Source organism: Phaenicophaeus curvirostris, chromosome 20 (genome assembly GCF_032191515.1).
Source record: "Phaenicophaeus curvirostris isolate KB17595 chromosome 20, BPBGC_Pcur_1.0, whole genome shotgun sequence".
Lineage (NCBI taxonomy): Eukaryota > Metazoa > Chordata > Aves > Cuculiformes > Cuculidae > Phaenicophaeus > Phaenicophaeus curvirostris.
Genome location: NC_091411.1, coordinates 950,295 through 969,317, shown reverse-complemented (window position 1 = coordinate 969,317; position 19,023 = coordinate 950,295). Strand labels below are relative to the sequence as shown.

Sequence of the window (19,023 nt, the reverse complement as noted above, 5' to 3'; positions counted from 1 at the left end):
CCAGCTGGATCTGCTCCGGTCTGTCCCCATCTTTCCCGTGCTGGGGGCCCAGCACCCCCTGTGTCTTTGCAGGGTGGAGGGGACAGATGGGACCTGCTGGACATGCTCTGCCTGTGGCACCCGGGAGGCTGCTGATGCTCTTCTGGAGGCCACGGCGCTGGCTCGTGGTCAGCTTGGTCCTTGCCACATTTCCAGGCAGCAGGGGACGCACAGGGATCATTCCTGCAGGCACTGCTGATGGGCTGGGAGGGTGCAGGGTGCTGGCCTCCACCTGTCCCTGCTGATGGGGGGATGGAGCTGAGCCCTGTTTTACTGCATCTGATGCAATCATGCTGCAATCTGCTGTCCAAGGCCATCAGCCAGGACAGGAGAAACCACCTTCAGCCATGAGCAGGGGCTGCTGGCAACTGAAGCAGAAAAGTTCCCCTGGGTAGTGCCAGCCCCCACGAGCCCTGGCAGCAGCTCCCTGTGCCCAGAGGGGAAACTGAGGCAGAGGTTGCCGTCACCAGGCAGCTCTGGTGGTGCTGCAAGCCACGTGTCTTCCAGCTTGAATGGCCCTTCCTTGGGCTGTGCCGGGGTTGTTCTTCCGCAGGAGTGACCTGGTTGTGGCCCTAGAGCCGTACCCCTTTGCCCTGTGGTGTCACGGGCTGGGTGCTGGGCTGCTGAGAGACTGGGGAGGGCTGGCTTCTGCTGGTGGCCCCTCTGGGTCCCCAGGGCAGTCTGCTGGCCTCTGCGCTGGCCTGGGCCCCCCCCGCAAAGCAGCAGTGGGGACACAGGGCTGCACATTGGGCAGGATGAGGCCCCCTCCTGCCTCCCACCAGCATGTTCTTGGGGCTGGGCTGGAGCCCCAGCTTTTGGCAAAGCCGGCTCAGCCGGGTGCTGGGACAGCCTGCTCGTCCTGCATGTGCTCACCTGTCCCTGTCTCCTCTCCCAGCCCGTTCCAAGTCTCCGGACAGCCAGGGTGTTGTTCTGAGTTCGAAGCTCTGACGTTTTTATGGCTAACCCCACCCCAGTCCTAGGGCTATTTGCCTGCTGCGGCTCACAAATGCTGGGGTGCATCCTGACCCATTTGTACGTTTCCTGTCTTGGAGGTTGCTCCTTGTACCCCATTTCTAGCTGCCTTCCCTGGTCAGTGTGCACTCTGCTGCCAGACCCTGCACCCCGAGCCTCTCCCGCTGCTCCTTATGCACCGTTTGGACTGTTTCTCCCCGCAGTTAGGATATGGCCCCCACGCCCCTGGCAGAGGTTCCAGCTTCTCCCCAGGGCTGGTGGCATCACCGGCTCGGCAAGAACAAGTGGCCAAGCCGGTGTGTGCTGCTGGACCACGCGAGCCACCCCCATCCAGGCCAGAGCAGCACCCAGCGTGGTAGGAAGAGGGATTCTGTGAGGAAAAGCAGCTGAAGGTCTCCTGGGGACACAGAGCTGCCAGCTCGATGCCTGCGATGGTGGCAGCAATGCCAGGTGGCAGGACCACGGTGACCTGTTCCAGCCTGGCAAATCGCCTCACCATAAACCCCGCGGCTTGGGCTGGGGCGCCGATAACAGCGGGGCTGAAGTCCAGTGCGACGCAGATCCCGGGGGGGCAGATTCCAGCCTTCAGTTCGTGGTGTGGCCTCCACTGCCAGCCCCGTGTCTCTCCCAGCTCTGTTTTACCATCACTGAGACCTGGAGGCCGAGATGGCTGGGCAGGCGCTGCTCGCCCTCCTGCTGCTGGGTGAGCTCTGCCAACACGGGGGTCGCGCTGTGGGGAGGGGAGGGTCGTGGCACTGGCTGCTCTGCTCCATCCCTCCCTGGTATGAGGATTGCTGCAGTCTCTCCAGGGAGACTGCGCTGTGCCGGGGCGCTGGAGCAGATACAGCCCAGCAGAACCCTTCTTCGGGCTCTGCTGGCGAAAGTCAAACCAGGATTCCCCAGGGCGAGCGCTGGGTTGGGCATCAGTGGTGGCTTAGCTCAACCTTGGGAGGAAAATGTCTAGATTTGCCTGTTTTCCTCAAAATGAGGGCTGAGACTGGGAGCAGGGGTGTCATGTACCAGGCTGGAGGGTCTGTGCCCCAGCTCCCGGCAGAGCTCAAGTGTGTACGAATGTGGCAAAGGTGGAGATGTGGGAGGCGAGGGGCAGCGGTGGGGCGTCCCGTCCAGGGGATGATGGAGCTGAGAGCTGGAGGTCCCACATGTCACCTGCTGTGGGCACCACGCCTGGATCCTCGTGGAGTTCTCAGCCCCGCTGTCTCTCCTGTAGCCGGGAGCGTGTGCCCTGCTGAGTCCACAGTCATCAACAGCTGCGGCAGCGCGGCCGAACAGCTCTGCAACTTCATCTGCGACTGCAGCGACTGCTCTGACGAGAACCAGTGCGGTGAGTGCCCAGCCCCACTGCCAGGTCCTGCTCCCGGGGCAGGGGAAGGCAATGAGCTGGGGGCACCATGGGTCCAGGTCCTGTAGGTGAGTCCAGGACCCCAGGGTGGCTGCAGGACCCCCAGGATGGGTGCAGGTCCCCGGGGTGGGTGCAAATCTCTCTAGTGGGTGCAGATTCCTCACGAGTCTACAGGTCCCTGCACTGGACGCAGGTACCCTGGTGAGATGCAGGTCCCCGGGGTGGGTGCAGGTCCACAGGGTGGGCGCAGGACCCCAGATGGACCCATCGCAGCCCTGACACCCTGTCCCCCCACCCTCAGGGTTTGCGCGGGGCTCGGCAGTGCTGGGCACCCCATTCACCTGTGACTTTGAGGACAGTGACTGCGGCTGGCAGGACGTGAGCACCTCAGCGTACAGATGGGTGCGGGGCCGGGGCAGCCTGGCTGCCTGGGGCGCGGGGCCGCACTCCGACCACACCGTGGGCACTGACCTGGGTAAGCAGGAGCTGCCCGGCTGGTGGGCGCATTCCAGGCACCCACAGCATCGCTCCTGTGCGCCGTGGGTGCCCTGCGGCCGGGGTGCCGGGTCACCCGTCCTTGTAAGGTGCTGGGGACGGAGAACATCAGTGGTGGGGCAGAAACAGTGCCAGGTACCGTCCCACGGGGCTGCAGCCCCCGGTCTGCTCTCTCGGCTCCCCAGGATGGTTCATGGTGACCGTGTCCCCACCAGCAAAGACTACGGCCACGGCCTGGCTCAGGTCACCGGCGATGCGGGAAGCGGCTGCCACGTGTGAGATCAGGGCATGGTACCATCTCTCGGGAAGCGGTGAGGGCACCACAGCGCACACAGCTCAGCCTCAGGGCACCGGGAAGCAATGGGGGGGAGGCAGTGGGGAGGGGTGAGACCATCTCCCCATAGCATGGACAGAGCCACCAGTATCTCAAGATGGGTCCTCACCATTCCACTCGCCTCTTCTGTGCTCCACAAGCAGAGCTGGGAGGACCCAGGGGTCACCAGAACTGGGTGACGCTGGGTTCATCCCTGCAGGTACCCCAGGGTGCCCAGGGCCACATTTTGGGGCTCCCACAGGGCTCAACCAGACGGAGCAGCCGGTGCTGCGCCTGGCCATGGCGTACAGGGATGAGGTGGTGGGGCTGTGGCAGAGCCCCGAGCGTGGAGGGGAGGGCTGGCACCAGCTGGTCGCCTACCCTGGCCGGATCGCAGAGCAGTTCCAGGTGAGCCAGGGCTGTGTCGGCACCCAGGAGCTGTGAGCCAAGGCTGGAGGAGCCGGGAGAGGCACCAGGAGCTGAGGGTGCCTAGGCAGCTCAGGCGCATCCTCAGCTCATGCCAGCCCTGGCATCTTATTGTAGCTCATCTTCTCCCTGACACAACCGCCAGCGTGCGAGGCAGAGGTGGCACTTGATGACATCATCTTCAGGAACTGTGGGTTGCAGGGTGAGTTCGGCATCCAAGAGAATAAGAGCCGGGATCCCCGGGTGCTGCATGCAGGGAGCTCACCTGCTGCCCACCGAGTCTTGGGTGCAGCTCCCTGGCCTGGGCAGCTAAGTCCTGTCCCCTAGCCCAGGGAAGGATGCGGGGGGACCTCAGCATGTGCTGGGCCTCCCAAAGGGCCGGTGAGGTGCTGACGGTGTGTCCCCCCACCCCAGAGCCTGAGCAGAAGTATTGTGGGGCCGGGGAGAGCCACTGCAGCCAGGGCTCCTGCCTGGCACAGCACCGTTTCTGCGATGGCACCGACGACTGCGGGGACAGCTCGGATGAAAATGAAACACAGTGCAGTGAGCATCCCTGCGGGGGGGTCCTGCCCGCTACCCCACCGACCACACGGGTGGGCTGGTGGGGCAAATCCGGGACGCGGGGCTGGCAGCTGGGCCCTATGGCAGAATCACCCCAAGGGTTCTCTGCAGGGATCCCCATCCCAAGGACCTCCCTGGGTCACCCAGCTCTCCCTCCCGCCCTGCAGACTCCTTCACCCGATGTTCCTTTGAGGAAGGTCTCTGCAACTGGGTGGCAGAGGATGGGTCGCTGGTGTGGAAGAGGAACACCAGCCTGAACCTGGGGAGCGCGTACAGCATCCCCACCCGGGACCACAGCAGCAACAGCAGGGCAGGTACGCAGCCAGGCGCCGGCACCACAGGGGACCCCAACATGGGTCCCCGAGGCATCGCTGGCCGCGGGGTGGACGTGTCCTGGGGTAGCACACGCCTGGGCTCGGCTTAGGGCTGTTCTGGGTAAACGGCATCTTCTACCCACATGCCCAACCTGGCACCACTCGGCCTCTTCCTGGCATCTCCCACAGGTTTTTTCCTCCACGTGGGCAGCGCCTCGGGGGCCGGCAGCACAGCACAGCTCACTAGTCCCACTTTTCAGGCCACCAGCTCCTGCTCTGTGAGTCACGGCTGAGACCTTGCGGCACAGTGGGCATGGTGACGGTGGGGGGCAGGATCCCCAGCTGCAGGGACCCTCACGTGGGGCTGGGGCCACGATTGGCCCTTTGCTGGGGATGGAGAGAGGGTTTCTGGGGGTGGTTTGGTGGCGTCTCCCCCAGCCCCATCCTGTGGGGCAGCAGCCATGGTGTGTGGGAGCTGCATACCCCTGTGCAGGGCTCCGGTGCTTGCTCATCCCTACCCCATCCCCAGCTCGTGCTGTACTGCCACCTCCACGGTTCGGCCACCAGCAGCATCAGCATCTCCTACGTGGCCAACTCCATCAAGCACGTGGTGAGGGAGAGGATGGGAGACCTGGGCAGCTGTTGGGTCCGGGAGAGAGTGGATTTCAATGTGTCACAGAGCTTCAAGGTGGGCTGGGCACAAGGCTGGGGCAAGCTGGCTGCCTGCAGGGTGAGGGGCTCAGGGCCCCCCCACTACACACCCATAGGACCAGGGGTAGGCATTGAACTGGGAACCAGACACCAGAGCTGAGGCCCCTGGTGCTGGCATGTGCCACCCTTGTGTCCCTGTGGCCACCCCTCTGAGCTCCCCCAGCAGCCCCTCTCACACAGTTGTCACCTCACTGGAAGGAGGTGAAAGCTGGGGTGTCTTCAGCCATCCCAGGTCACCCTGTACCTTCATACCGTCCTGTCCACTGTCCTCCACGCAACCAGACCTCCTCCCAGCTGGCCCTGGAGGTACCTTGATGGCATCCAAGGGCACTGTGGTGGCCCCTGGGCAGCCACACGGGTGTGCTGGGGCAGCGCCACCGCCCCAAGCCCACTGTGACCCTGCCAGCCCCCCTCCTGCCACTGCATCGCCCCCGCTCCCACCAAACTCACCACCAGCTCAGGGGCTGGGACCCCCGATTCCGCAGCTCCCTGATGCCCCCCCAGCCCAGCACCATCGCCCTGCCCCTCTGTGCTCTGCAAGACCCCGCGTCGATGTTGCCAGCGCGATGCTTCCCTGCAGGTGCTGATCGAGGGGGTGGCCGGTGGCACAGGGACCGTGGCCATCGATGACCTGATCCTGTCTCCAGGCTGCAAGCAGGAGCAGAGTGAGTCAGAGGGTCGCCACCCCCAACCCCCGTGATCCCCAGGGGTCTCGTGCCCGTGGCACCATCGCCTCGCCCTCTGCTCACCACGGTGACCATCCTGAGCACAGCATGGCGAGCACTTTCCCTGGGACCTACAGCCCAAGTTGCCTGGTGTCCTCATCCTGCAGCTGTGACATTGTCCACCCTTCCACCCCAAAACCTCCTGCCCCAGCCACGTGACATGGGCGGCTCTTACCAACCCCCTTGGGGAGCCAGGGAGGTGGGCAGGGGACACCTGGAGGGGCTTGGAGGCGTGATGCTGCTGTCCCGTTTCACCACCGCTCTCCATCTGGGGTTCCCCACCAGCAAAGCCTTCAGTCCGGCTGCCGAGCCGGATGAGTGCCAGCACCTGCACGGCTGGGGAGGTGGCGTGCGACAACGGGAACTGCATCAGTGCAGAGCTGGCCTGCGACTTCGCCCAGGATTGCGCTGACGGCTCTGACGAGAAGCGCTGCGGTGAGGGCTGCAGGCAGCCAGCTCCCTGCTGGCCGGGTGGCAGAGGGGACCGGGATGAGGTGACCTGAGCGTCCCTTGCCTGGCACGGCCAGGGGACACGGGTGTCAACACAGCCCAAACATGTTGGCCCCGTGGGGCTGATCTTGGGCTTTTGCAGGAGCAAGCACTTTTGAGGACGGGGCTGGGGGCTGGCACGACATCAGCGTGGGGCGGCTACGCTGGGGCGTGCAGAAGGGCACCGGGCCCGCTGACTCCGTCCTCACAGGTGAGGTTGTTCCCACGGCCCAGGCGATGCTCCTCGGTCCCCAGTGACATGAGGGCTCTTAGGGTACAGGGACACCCTCATCCCACCGTTCCAGGGTGATGGGGCCATTGTGGGAAGTGAAGAAGTGTAGAGGGAAAGACACTGAGGGGCTGGAGAGCATCCAGAGAAGGAGAACAGAGATGGGGTAGAGTCTGGAGCCCAGGGGTTGTGGGAGCAGCTGAGGGTCCTGGGACTGTTTAGACTGGAGAAGAGGAGGCTGAGAGGAGACCTCATCGCTCTCTGCAGCTCCTGGGAAGGAGACTGTGGTGAGATGGGTGCTGGGCTCTGCTCCCAAGTAACAAGGGATGGGACGAGAGGAAATGGCCTCAAGTTGCGCCAGGGGACGTTTAGATTGGATATTAGGAAACATTTATTTACCTAAACAGTAGTGAAGCCCTGGCAGAGGCTGTCTCCACCACTGGTAGAGTCTCCATCCCTGGAGAGGTTCAAAAGATGTGAAGACGTGTCGCTTAGGGACATGAATTAGTGGTAGATGCGGCACCATTAAGGTTTATGGTTGGACTCAATAATCTTAAAGGTCTTTTCCTATCCAAATAATCGTATGGTTCCATGATGGTTCCATGGACTCAACGATCCAGTGGGTCCTTTCCAACCTAGTGATTCTATGGTTCTGTGATTCTGTGCCAGGGCAGGGTGCTGGGCTGGGGGTGCTGTCAGGGGTGCAGGGCTGCTGACCTGACTTCTCAGAGCGTTTCTGTGCCCAGGGGCTTTCCTGGCCCTTCAGGCAGGAGAAGGACAGATGATGGCTGCAGCAAAGGCTCGCACACCCCTGCTGGGCCCCTCTGGCCCCGCCTGCACCATGGAGCTGAGCTACCACCTGCGCAGTGGCCCCACAGGTAACCCCTGTCCCATCTCGGTGCAGGGCAGAGCCCCCCGTGCCCTGCCTGTGCTGCCTCCCCCTGTCCCAACCCACCATCCCACCACTGTCCTGCCCTCTGTGGCCACGGGCTGGGTGCGTGCTGGGGTCCCAGGGGGCTCCCAGGCTGCAGCCGGTGCCCATCGGCACCCGCAGCCTCCTCACCGCATCTTGCACTCAGGCTTCCTCGCCATCAGCATCGTGGATCTCACAACAGCCACCACCCAGCTGGCCTGGCACACGTCGGGGCGCGGCAGTGCAGCCGAGGGACGCGTCCGTGTCCCACTCGGAGAGAGGACACGGCCCTTCCAGGTGTGCCCGGGGCAGAGGGACCAGCCCGGGTGGCTGCTGGCGGGGCGCCCCAGGGCTCACTGCTGCCGTGCCACCCCAGGTGGAGCTGCTGGGGCTGCTGGACCTGCAGGACTCGGCCAGCGCAGCCATTGACAACGTGATATTCGTGCAGTGCCACCCCGATGCGGGGCCACCAGAGGCCACAGGTATGGCCAGGGGCGCGTGGGCAGGTAGAGGACATCGGACCCTGCCCGCAGAGATGGGGGCTGCTCCCATGAGTGCTACCTGGATACCATCACCCTGTCCCCAGCCCAGGGCAGGATCACGGTGAAGAAGCCCTGGGGCTGGGGCTGAGCACACATAGAATCATAGAATGGTTTGAGTTGTAAGGGACCTTAAAGATCATCTAATTCCAACCTCCCGCCAAGGGCACATCCTGCCCCAGGACACCTGCATGGGGTCAAATCAGGGAGTGGGGCAGGGAAGCAGAGGGAAAGGGACAGTTTAGGGACCTGTTTGCTTGTGGGGTGCCTTATCCCCACACTCTTTCCATGGTCACCTCTCTCTGGCCAGAGCTGTCCTGCAACTTTGAGAGGGGCATGTGCGGCTGGTACCTGGATCAGGCCAGTGACTTCAAGTGGGTCCTCAGCAAGGGGCGGGAGCAGCAGGGCTCCGACCACACCACTGGCTCAGGTACAGAGCTCGCTGCTGTCCTGGGGACCCCGGGCAGCCCAGGGGACCCCACAGCCTCCTGTCCCAAAGGCTGGGGTGAGCCCTGCATGCTCCACACAGCCCCATGCCATGGGGTGAGCCGGGGCAGCGCGGGGGCGTCTGGATCCAAGACCGGGTGCGGGTGACACGGGCACAGCTGGAAGCACCTTTGGCCATGTCCCCTCCACCCTGGCTGTCCCCAACTCTCAGGCTACTTCTTGGCCGCGGATCCCTCCGAGCCGTGGAGCCGTGGGCAGCGGGCACAGATCATCACCTACCACCAGGAGCCGGCTGCTGCCCCACGCTGCCTCTCCTTCTGGTACCGCCTAGCTGGCCCGCAGATCGGTACGCAGCCCCACGGCATCCGCCCTGGGCGCCCCAACGGGCTCCGTGCCCCTGGGGACAGCGGCGTGGGGACGGCTGCCCCACGCTCTCCTCTGCCCAGGCACCCTGAACCTCAAGCTGCGGCTGGAGGGAGCGGAGGACACCGTGCTGTGGACCCGGCGCGGGACGCAGGGCAGCGTGTGGCAGCGGGGCTGGGCGACACTGCCCGCCACAGGCCGGCAGCGGTACCGGGTGAGGGACGAGTCCCCGGGCACCATGGGGAGTCGGCGGGGCGCGGGGCCATGGGACGCTGCTCTCCTGGTGGCAGGTGGCCTTCGAGGTGCTGCGGGACGGGTTCCTGGGGGACGTGGCGCTGGACGACCTGGCGCTGATGGCAGGGCCCTGCGCGGCCGAGCTCTCCTGCTCCTTCGAGGCCGACGCCTGCGGGATGGCGGGCAGCGGGCAGCAAACCTGGCTGCGGCAGAGCAACGGCACCGGCACCGTCGCCGGGCCTGCAGCTGACCACAGCACCGGCACCGCCGCAGGTATGGGGGCCGTGGCCTCCTGGGGCACTGGGGAGCCCTGCTGCCTGCCCTGCCTTCGCTGTCCTGCCCTGCCCTGCCTGCCCTTCCTTCCCTGCCTTCCTTGCCTTACCTGTCCTTCCTTCCCTTCTCTTCCTTCATTTCCTTCCTAGCCCAGCCTTCCATCCTTGCCTTCCATCCCTTCCTTCCTTGCCTTCCATCCCTTCCATCCTTGCCTTCCATCCCTTCCTTCCTTGCCTTCCATCCCTTCGTTCCTTGCCTTCCATCCTTGCCTTCCATCCCTTCCATCCTTGCCTTCCATCCCTTCCATCCTTGCCTTCCATCCCTTCCTTCCTTGCCTTCCATCCCTTCCTTCCTTGCCTTCCATCCCTTCCTTCCTTGCCTTCCATCCCTTCCATCCTTGCCTTCCATCCCTTCCATCCTTGCCTTCCATCCCTTCCATCCTTGCCTTCCATCCCTTCCTTCCTTGCCTTCCATCCCTGCCCTTTCTTGTCTTCTTTCCCTGCCTTCCTTGTTCCTCCTTCCTTGCTCTGCTTTCTTTGCCGTTTCTTCCCTGCCTTCCATCCCTTCTTTCCTTGCCTTACCTGCCCTTCCTTCCCTTTCTTGTCTTCCTTCCCTGTTCCTTCTTCCTTGCCTTCCTTGCCCTTCCTCTCCTGCCTTCCATCCCCTCTTTCCCTGCCTTCCATCCCCTCTTTCCCTGCCCCCCTGCCCTTCCTCCCCTGCACCCCGAGCTGTGCGCGGTGCCCTCCGTGGTGGCTGACGGTGCGGGGTTTCTCTCTCCAGGCCATTACATGGTGGTGAGCACGGGCAGGACCTCTCTGCCCGCGGGGCGCGCGGCCGCCCTCGCCTCCCAGCCCTACCAGCTCTCGGCGCCCTCCCAGTGCCTGTCCTTCTGGTACCAGCTCAGCGCTGGGAGCCCAGGTGAGTGCCCGTGAGGGCACCCGGGGCGGGTGGGGGTCCCGCACAGACCCCCCTCCATGGCAGGTGCCCTGCCCAGGCTCCCTCAGCGTCTTCATGGAGCAGAGTGGGGTGCGGACGAGGGTGTTGGACGTGAGCACCGGGGAGGGGCACACCTGGCACCGAGGCCACGTCACCATCCGGCCGGATGGGGACTGGCAGGTAAGATGGGCAGGGGGTGTGCGGCAGGGAGAGGGGTGGGATGGGGCACGCTGGGGAGCGGGCTCAGCGTGCTGCTCTGCCTGCCCTGCTCACAGGTAATATTCGAGGCGGTGGGAGCTGGCGGTGACCACGGGTACATCGCGCTGGACGACCTGCGTGTGTTGGATGGAGACTGCCCCGCACCAGGTGAGAGATCTGTAAGGGAGGGAACAGGGTATGACTGCCTGAGAGAGTTGGGGTTGGTCAGCCTGGAGAAGAGAAGGCTCCAAGGAGACCTTAGAGCAGCTTCCAGTGCCTGGAGGGGCTACAGGAAAGCTAGAGAGGGTCTGTTCACAAAGGCTTGGAGTGATAGGTCTAGGGGCAATGGGTTTAAACTGGAGAGGGGCAGATTTAGACTAGACGTAAGGAAGAATTTCTTCACACTGAGACTGGTGAGACACTGGAACAGGTTGCCCAGAGCAGTGGTGGCTGCCCCATCCCTGGAGGGGTTCCAGGCCAGGTTGGATGGGGCTTGGAGGCCCTGATCCAGTGGGAGGTGTCCCTGCCCATGGCAGGGGGGTTGGAACAGGATGGGCTTTGAGGTCTCTCCCAACCAAAACTATCCTATGGATGCACACAGCCGTGGGGACAGGGACAGCCTGTCTCCTCCATCACAGCTCGGCCATGGCCACTGGTCACCCTGTGCCTGCCCTGGCCTCAAGCTGGGGGCAGTGGGGAAGGGACCGGGGATACCTCACCTCCCCACAGGCAGTGGGTGCCTGCAGCACTGGGTGAATCACAGCCCACCTTTCCTCCCAGCATCCTGTGACTTCGAGCAGGACCTGTGCGGCTGGAGCAGCCCCTCGGACCCCCGTCTGCACAGCTTTGCCTGGGGCTGGAAGAGCGGGACCCCCCTTGCCAAGTACCCTGGCCCCGAGCAGGATCACACCCTCAGCACAAGCCATGGTAGGAGAAACCCAGTGCTCCTGGGCAGCCCAGCATGGCCAGAGGGAGGGAGAGGAGCTGGGGATGGATGGGGTCACCCAGGACCGTGCCCCCCACCAGTGTGTCCCAGGGGTCCTGGCTCCGCTGCATCCCCGATCCCTTGCCTGAGAGGGACAGTTCGGACCCAAAGGCCAAGAGGAGCAGGGCTGCGGGGTGCAATCCTCCGGGCATCGCTCTGGGTGTTTGGAGGGGAGCAGGACCGGGGCCACCTCTGCTCTGTCCCTGCCTATCAGGTCACTACTTGCACTTTGACACCAGCGTGCTGGGCGCGGGGGGCACCGCCGCCCGCCTGGAGAGCCAGCCCCTGCCCGCTGCTGCCGATTCCTGCCTGCAGTTCTGGTACCACATGAACATCCCAGAGCACCTCGGTGAGCGCTGCAGGGCAGGGGGGAGGTGCTGGCCCTCTCACCAGCCCACGATGGGAGCAGGGTCAGGGTCTCCACCCTACCCACCACGCTCTGGTTCAGCTCTGGCCGCGTGGTGGGGATGGCCCGTTCCGCTGGGTGCTGCCATCCCCAGGGATGATGGCCTGACTGGTGGGACCCAGTGGCTTTCGGGGTCTCTGGGTGGCTGCTGATACCGAGGTGCCTCTCCCTCTCGGTGTTGCAGCCAGCGGGGAGCTGCGGGTGATGCTGCACAGTGCAGCGGGGCAGCGCACGGTGTGGAGCGTGGCCGGGCACCAGAGCCGGGGCTGGCAGGGAGGCGTGGTGCCCGTGCAGAGCCCCAGCGAGTTCCAGGTACGTGGAGCCTCTCCGGGGTGCGGGGTCCCTCTTGGAGTGTGAGGTGCCGTCCTGAGGCGTGATGGTACCTCCCCACGCATCAACCCCAGATCTTTCTCCACAGATCATCTTTGAGATCAGCACGTGGAGGTGGCCGATGGAGGGGCCGGTGGCACTGGATGACATCGTGTACAGCACTAGGGGCTGCCACGCCAGCCTGGTGGTGCCAGAGGAAGGTGTGGGGCTGGTTCTGGCTGTGACCCAGCAAGGCCAACCTGGCACCGCTTGCTGCGCTGGCTCCTGGAGTGTGGGTCGAGCCTGGCAGCAGCTCCTCTCCCTGCAGAGAAATCCTCAGGCAGCTTTGCGGTAGAGGTGGTGCTCGGCGTTCTCCTGGCTCTGGTGGTCGTGGCGCTGGTGGCTGTTGGTGGCTGGTACTGGCTGAAGAGGCGAGGGCTGTCGAGTGGGATGCTGGAGGAGAGTGGAGCTCCCCAGAGCTTCGACAACATCACTTTCCGAGATGTAAGGCCAGGTGAAGGGCTCTCCCGCTTGCCCCCAGCTTCACCAAAACAGCATTTTCCTAAAAGCTCAGCAAATCCCTGAGCCTGCACTCTGCCAACGCATCCGGAGGTGCAAAGGGCTCTGCCTCTTATCTGGCTGCTGGCGGACGGGTGACCCTGAGCTGTAGGACTGACTCAGAAATGCTGCTGCTTCAGAAAGCGCTGAGGCTGCAGTCCTCCTCCCTGAGCCCAGCATGGACCGCAGCACACAAACATTGCTCACCCCCTTCAAGCCAGCAACTTAAAACCCTGAGAGGCACTTAAACTGCAGTTTTGTTTGGTGCCACGTAGTCCCCAGCAGAGCCTCTGGCCCCAGGACTGACCCCAGAAGAGGACAGGGAGCCCCAGCGCTTGCTGGGGTTGGTTTTTCCGCTGGGGCTGGTTTTATTGCTGGGATTGTGGTGGGCCAGCACACAGGTTCTCCCCTCTGCAGCCTGGAAAAAGTCCTTGTACCTCAAATTAGACACAGCCCATGCTTGCTGTAACTGATTTCTATTCTTCTTTCTTTGCAGAACAAGGTCATTATCTCTCCACTGCCAAAAGAGGGGGATGAGGTCTGAAATTAGCAACGAGCAGCAGTAATTGCCTACTCACGCCTGCGAGATGTATGCAGGGCAGAGCTCACACTCCAGCAGCCGCCTCCGGCTCTCGGCATCTGACAGTGGGGAGCTGCCACAGGCGCTGGCCTTGCAGAGGGAGGTGCCGCTGCCTCCACTACCTCCACATCCTCGGGAAAAGTGTTGTTGTCTTTTGTAACATGAACTTTCTGCACCGAGATGTGTCTGTGCTTCGCCGGGAGTTTCCTGCCAACGCTGTCCTCGTCCGAGCAGGGTCCTGGCCATGGAAGGGGCAAGTGCACAGCCCTGGACCCCCAGGTTGGCAGGTGCTGCACGCAGCACGAGCCCCTTCCCGCATCCAGGACTGAGCACAGGAGCTCCCCAGGCACGGGGAGGAAGCTCAGTGCATCTGCAGGGCTTGGGGAGGTGGCTGCCACCCAGACCCAAGGACAGACAGAGCTGTTTGGGCTCTGTGCGGGTGAACCGCCCACTAGGGATCCTGCTCTCCTCGAACCCCAGGTTGGTCGGGGGGAAATTAGGTCATCCTGCTTTCCCAGCATGTGCCCAAAGCCTGGTCTTCCCACTCTCCCTTCAGCTCTGTCCCACTGAGTGAGCCCCAGTCTCATTGTGCACCATCTCCACATCTCTGGTGCTCCTGCACGGTGGGCGAGGGTGGAGGCAAGGAGGGCTTTGGGCTCAGAAACGCCTGGCTGGGCCTCTCCACATCCGTCTGGTTTCATAGAACCTCAGAGCCTCCCCTCTCCTCCGCGCAAGACAAACCCACAGCACTGATTTCATCTCTGGGCTGTGGGCCAAAGCTGCAGTCCCCACTGGAGCCAAGCAGCCAGGAAGGCTCCGACAGCACCGGCCCTTTCCCAGCCGCTCCAGGTAGTTCCACGACCCACACCTTCAGAAGCACGAGGGTGCTGCAGCTCCAGCCACGAGATGGGATTACCAGGAGGCAAACAGCCTGCGCAGCTGAAGGGTATCAAACTTTATTGTAGAGCTCTTAAAACCAGGCTGGGGGGAGCAAACAGAAACGCTGCTGGGGTGCGGTGACAGAATCACCGTTTCAAATGCAGACACGGATCAACTCTCCCAAATTATTTATATCGAAAACACCCCACCCCTTCCCATATTGTTCCAATTAAACAGCCCCATTTCAGACCACCCCAAGCATCTTAACATGAGCTGCTTCTACACACCGAGACGCAGGCATTTTCTCGCAAATCGGATGCGGTATTGTTAGGGTTTAGTTCCCCAATCTCTGGAAAGGAGGGAAGGGAAAACAAAATCAGGAAAATCGCTTCTTTAAGGTTGCCTTTTTACAGCATGTACAGATTCGGCAGATTTCCCCCCCAAAGCAAGTCTGGAGCCCTCGTGTTCAGCTTGGCGACACGCAGAGAGACTCTGGCAGCTACGGAGAACCAGCCAGGCGAGACCAGTCTGGACAAACTGATTTCGAGGCTTTGTTGTCATTTCCCTTTGGGGCCAGTTTCCAGCGGTTTTCCAATATCCTTCCCACGCAGTTTAAGGCCTGGAATAAGACAGATGAAACAGTCACCATCAGCACTCAATCACTCACCCAAACTTTAATCTCCTCAAATCTTTGCCACCAGAAAGAGAACACCCAAAGAAGAGGGCAGGGGAGCCAGAGCCGGGGAGAATCCTGCTTTAGTTCCTAGAAGCATCAGGCAAAGCTCCAATTCTCACTTGTGCACAGATTATTGTGCTGGAAAACAGCGTCTGTACTGGCCTAGCAGAGTTGCATACACACCAGTGGCTGCAGGACACCCTTCAGAGTGCAACCAGGCCTCCACGGGTCTGGGAATCCCACTGACTTTGCTGGGGGAAGCCCCAGGGGTGCACCCAGGGCACAGCCCCACGCATGAAGATGAACAAAGGAGAACACACTCTCCAAGTTCCAGTTTCAGCCAGCAGATCCAAGCTTTATCAGAATACAGCTTAATGACACCGCACCCAAGATAACCTGCAGCTGGCAGCTGTTCCCAACATGGAAACTGTATATAATGTCATAGCACACACCCCTCCGAGGCACTGAGGACTCTGGCATTGCTTTTGAAGCCTCCTGTCTTAACTTACCAATGGCTCTTTCAATCTTGCCCATCACCTGGTTGTTGGGGATCGCTCTTCCCGATTCATAGTCAGCGATAACTTGTGGTTTTTCATTGATTTTCTGAAACAGAAACAACACCTCAAGCGCTGGCTCCATACACAGTGAACGCTCAGCACCACCCCCAGCACGGGGCGTGGTAACAGCCTCCAGCTACGCCAGGAAAAGTGCCATTCCCAGGCCCACTCCCTCACCCCTGACACCTCCCTTCCTCCTCCCTGCTGGAATGTCACAGAGATGGTGCCACCCATCTTGGACAGAGTCCCGATTCCCTCAGCCGCCCAGGAAGAGCAGTAACACCATGCAGTGCTGTTCCTTGAGACAGCAGTGAGCTCTGGAATGCTGTGTCAGGCCCAGGTGGCACAAAAAACCTTATGTTGCTGCTGAGCTGCTGGGAGGAGGGGCAGGGGGTGGGCGGAACCCTCCTACCAGCTCTCCAGCCACAGCAACGCTCTGTCTCCAAGCAGGTGTTGAAGCTCTGCACAGATAAAACTCTAAACACTTCCCACACAACAAGTGCTGCCTGGAGATCGGCTACCAGAGGTGCTGCTTTCACCAAGCTGCCTGCCCATGCTCCCATCCCACTGCAGCCGCCCAGGAGGGGACAGGAGAAGCGCCCACCTTTGCCTTGAGGGGCCTGAGCTGCCCGCAAGCATAGGAGCAGAGCCCAGCGGGCCCTGGCGATACTCACGGTGGCCAAGTCCTTCTGTGTCATTCCCTTGCTCTGCCGGCCCTGCTGGATCACTTTGCCCACCTCCAGGGAAACACGGTCATGGTGCAGCTCTTCTGTCTCGCGGTCGAGCTTGGCCGTGTTCTTTGTGATGAAGTGTTGTTTGTTTTGGCCTGCTGCCCCTGTGATTCAAAGCAAGTGCAAAACAAAAAGCAAGGACAAACAAAACGAGGTTCACAGCTGTGCCAAAAAGTATCAAAGCGCTTTTTCTAAGCACTCAGCTGCTCAAGATCCCACGGAGCTTTCAAGATTTCAATGTGCCAGTATCAGCACTGATCTTGGCCAGATTCTGCTCGCTGCAGGTCAGGGAACGTGTTCCCTCTCCCCTGTTAATGCTGATGCCCAAACACTGCTGGCCAGAGCACTCTCCTTTCTTCACTTCACATTGGAACTTCACTCCAGATTTGCTACTGCTTGGGGATTTAACTTCACCCCCCCCAACAGGTTTGTGTTACAGTGCAGGGGTTAATATTTAAACTTGTAGTGTGAATAAGTGGCTCTAAATCAATTTTCTGATGCCTTTTGTAAGTGAACTCTAACCCGACTTAGCTTTGCTGAAAGCCTGAAGTTCAAAACATGCTGTTTGGTTTGGGTCCTCTTAGTTACAGCCTTAAGTCACCGTTTAACTCCTCTCCCTCACATCTGTCTCTGACATGCAGCCTCTTGACAAAGTCGACTAAACGTCATTCAAGGATCACCTATGTTTTTTTTCCAACCATCATAATCTCATCCCTGTGGTAAAAGAACCTGAGAATTTCCATTGCACAGTAAATGGGAATTTTTTTAAAGAGCATCACCACAGGAAGATAAATACTGAACCTAAATACTGTTAGCACAGGTTAATGACAGAAATAAGAGCAAAAACTGGGAGTTATCATTTGCAATCACGAAGGCTGCTCCAAAGGCTCTGCAGGCACCAGCCAGGGCTCCACACTGGGAAACGCAGAACTCTGAGATGACTACAAGGGTGCGCTCCCCACCTCCCTTGGACATTAATCCCCCTCTCCCCCAGTGGCTTCGACACCCACCCCACCCCAGGGACACTGCTTCCCCCGCCAGGAGGGCCCTGACCTCCTGTCCCCACTCGCTCAAAGCTGCTGACCACATCTCCCTGGGCCCTGAGCCCCTCTTGCTCCCCCGGTGGCTGAAGACCCCTCCTCTCCAGGACTATGATCCTCCCCACTCCCTCAAGGCTCCGGAATCCCCCATCCCTGGTCCCTAATTCCCCGTCCGTGGGCTTCAACACCACCAGTGTCCCAGTGGACAGTGCTTCCCCTTCTCCGGGGCCCTGACCCGCCATTCCCACTCCCTTGGTGCTGCTGAACCCCACTCCCTGGGGCCCCGACCCCCCTCCTTCCTTCTCCCAGGGCCTTCAACACCCACCCCATCCCAAGGATGCTGCATCCTCTCCAGGGGCGCTAACTTTTGGTCCCCCTCCCTCTCCCTCACTGCTCCCAACCACCATCGTCCTGGGCACACTGCCTCTCCCTCTCCAGGGCTCTGACAGCTCCTCCCTTCCAACCCCCTCCCTGAGGCTGTTAACCCCTCTGCCCTAGGGAGCCCTGACCGCCCCTCACTTCCTCAGGGCTGCCAAATCCCCATCTCCTGGGCAATGACTCTCCTTCCCCGGGCCCTGACCCCCCTGCCCCCTTCCTTGGCCTCTGATCCCTTATGCCTTCTCCTGCCTCCAATCCCCCTCTGCCCCCTGATGCCCCTCACCCCCTCCCCTGCCTCCGATCCACTCTGTCCCCTTCTATGCTCCCTAATCCTCTCCTTTTGCTCCCTCCCCTGTCCCAAATCCCCTGATCCCCCCTCTGCCCCTGATTCTCCCTCCTCGCCTCCTTTTCTGCCCCCTGATTCTCCCCCTCTGCCCCCCGCCCCGATCCCCCTCGGCCCTCTGACACCTCCACGCCCCCTCCCCTGCCCCGAACCCCCTCTGCCCCCTTCTCTGCCCCCTGATTCTCTCTCCCTGCCCCCTGATTCTTCCCCTTGCCCCCTCCCCTGCCCCTGATCCCCCCCTTCCCCTGACCCCAACCCCCTCTGCCCCTTGTTCTCCTCCCGCCCCCTTCTCTGCCCCCTGATTCTCTCCCCCACCCCTGATCCCCCCGCTTCCCCTGCCCCCAACCCCCTCTGCCCCCTGATTCTCATCCCCCACCCCGTTCTCTCCCCCGGTTCTCCCCCCAGGCCTCTCCCGGCCGCCGGTACCCACACTTCTTGGATGTCTCCACGTCCTCCCCGCGCCGCTGCGCCGCCAGGATGGCCTGCGGGGAGCAGAGCGTGAGCGCGGGCCGCCCCGGCGCCGCCACCCCGGAGACCCCCCGGCCCCCTCACCCCTCGGCGCCTCCCGACCTGCTTGGACTTGGCCTGGGCCGCGCTGGGGCCCTTCTTGCGCAGCACGGTGACGGTGTCCCAGTCGCTCTCCGCCATGGCCCCGCGCCCGTCACCGCGACGATTGGGCGGCGCGTGCGCCCCCCGGGCGAGGGGGCGGCCCCGGGGCGGCCGCTGATTGGTCGGCGCCCGCGCCCGTCGGGGATCCAACCAATCAGCGGCCGCGAGGGGGGCGGAACCGCCGCCCCGGCTGTGACGTCACCGCTTCTGATAGGTGCGAGGGCCCGCCAATCTCCCTGCGCGCCGTGCGATTGGCTGGCGGCCGCCCCGCGGAGGGCGGGCTCTGATAGGCTGACGGAGCTGCCAATCACTCCCTCTCTTCGACGCGACTGGCTCAGCGCGCGGGGCCGTGAGACCCGCTGGCCAATCGCCGCGCGGGGCGGGGCCGCGCATGCGCTTTGGCGCCGTCATGGCCGCCCCCACGCCTCCCACAGG

General features: G+C 62.3%; 2 protein-coding genes across 2 annotated transcripts; one reads left to right on the top strand and one right to left on the bottom strand.

Annotated features, from left to right (window-relative positions):
- The first annotated feature begins 1,677 nt into the window (after nucleotides 1–1,677).
- MAMDC4 (MAM domain containing 4) lies at nucleotides 1,678–13,507 on the top strand. Its single transcript, XM_069873614.1, has 29 exons — nucleotides 1,678–1,714; nucleotides 2,240–2,353; nucleotides 2,673–2,846; nucleotides 3,052–3,177; nucleotides 3,442–3,587; nucleotides 3,723–3,807; nucleotides 4,020–4,148; nucleotides 4,334–4,480; nucleotides 4,670–4,758; nucleotides 5,010–5,168; nucleotides 5,772–5,856; nucleotides 6,202–6,351; nucleotides 6,509–6,616; nucleotides 7,381–7,512; nucleotides 7,714–7,844; nucleotides 7,924–8,029; nucleotides 8,397–8,516; nucleotides 8,745–8,879; nucleotides 8,980–9,110; nucleotides 9,187–9,403; nucleotides 10,184–10,321; nucleotides 10,398–10,519; nucleotides 10,615–10,705; nucleotides 11,318–11,464; nucleotides 11,737–11,871; nucleotides 12,113–12,240; nucleotides 12,347–12,458; nucleotides 12,566–12,741; nucleotides 13,292–13,507. The coding sequence occupies exons 1-29, from the start codon at nucleotides 1,678–1,680 to the stop codon at nucleotides 13,337–13,339; spliced, it is 3,618 nt and encodes a 1,205-aa protein (XP_069729715.1). The 3' UTR covers nucleotides 13,340–13,507.
- An 808-nt stretch (nucleotides 13,508–14,315) lies between these two features.
- EDF1 (endothelial differentiation related factor 1) lies at nucleotides 14,316–18,660 on the bottom strand. The gene is made up of 5 exons (XM_069873331.1): nucleotides 18,550–18,660; nucleotides 18,410–18,461; nucleotides 16,162–16,322; nucleotides 15,440–15,533; nucleotides 14,316–14,873 (listed from the first exon to the last, which is right to left on the bottom strand). Exons 1-5 carry the CDS (start codon nucleotides 18,625–18,627, stop codon nucleotides 14,812–14,814), a joined length of 447 nt encoding a protein of 148 aa, XP_069729432.1. The 5' UTR covers nucleotides 18,628–18,660; the 3' UTR covers nucleotides 14,316–14,811.
- Between the last annotated feature and the right edge of the window lie 363 nt (nucleotides 18,661–19,023).

Coding starts and splice junctions, on each gene's coding strand:
- MAMDC4 (XM_069873614.1), top strand. CDS start 1,678: ATGGCTGGGCAGGCGCTGCTCGCCCTCCTGCTGCTGG. Junction 5,857..6,201: donor AGGCTGCAAGCAGGAGCAGA/GTGAGTCAGAGG, acceptor GTTCCCCACCAG/CAAAGCCTTCAGTCCGGCTG. Junction 8,517..8,744: donor CGACCACACCACTGGCTCAG/GTACAGAGCTCG, acceptor CCCAACTCTCAG/GCTACTTCTTGGCCGCGGAT.
- EDF1 (XM_069873331.1), bottom strand. CDS start 18,627: ATGGCGGAGAGCGACTGGGACACCGTCACCGTGCTGCGCAAGAAGGGC. Junction 18,462..18,549: donor CCCAGGCCAAGTCCAAGCAG/GTCGGGAGGCGC, acceptor TGCTCCCCGCAG/GCCATCCTGGCGGCGCAGCG. Junction 15,534..16,161: donor CACAGAAGGACTTGGCCACC/GTGAGTATCGCC, acceptor TTTCTGTTTCAG/AAAATCAATGAAAAACCACA.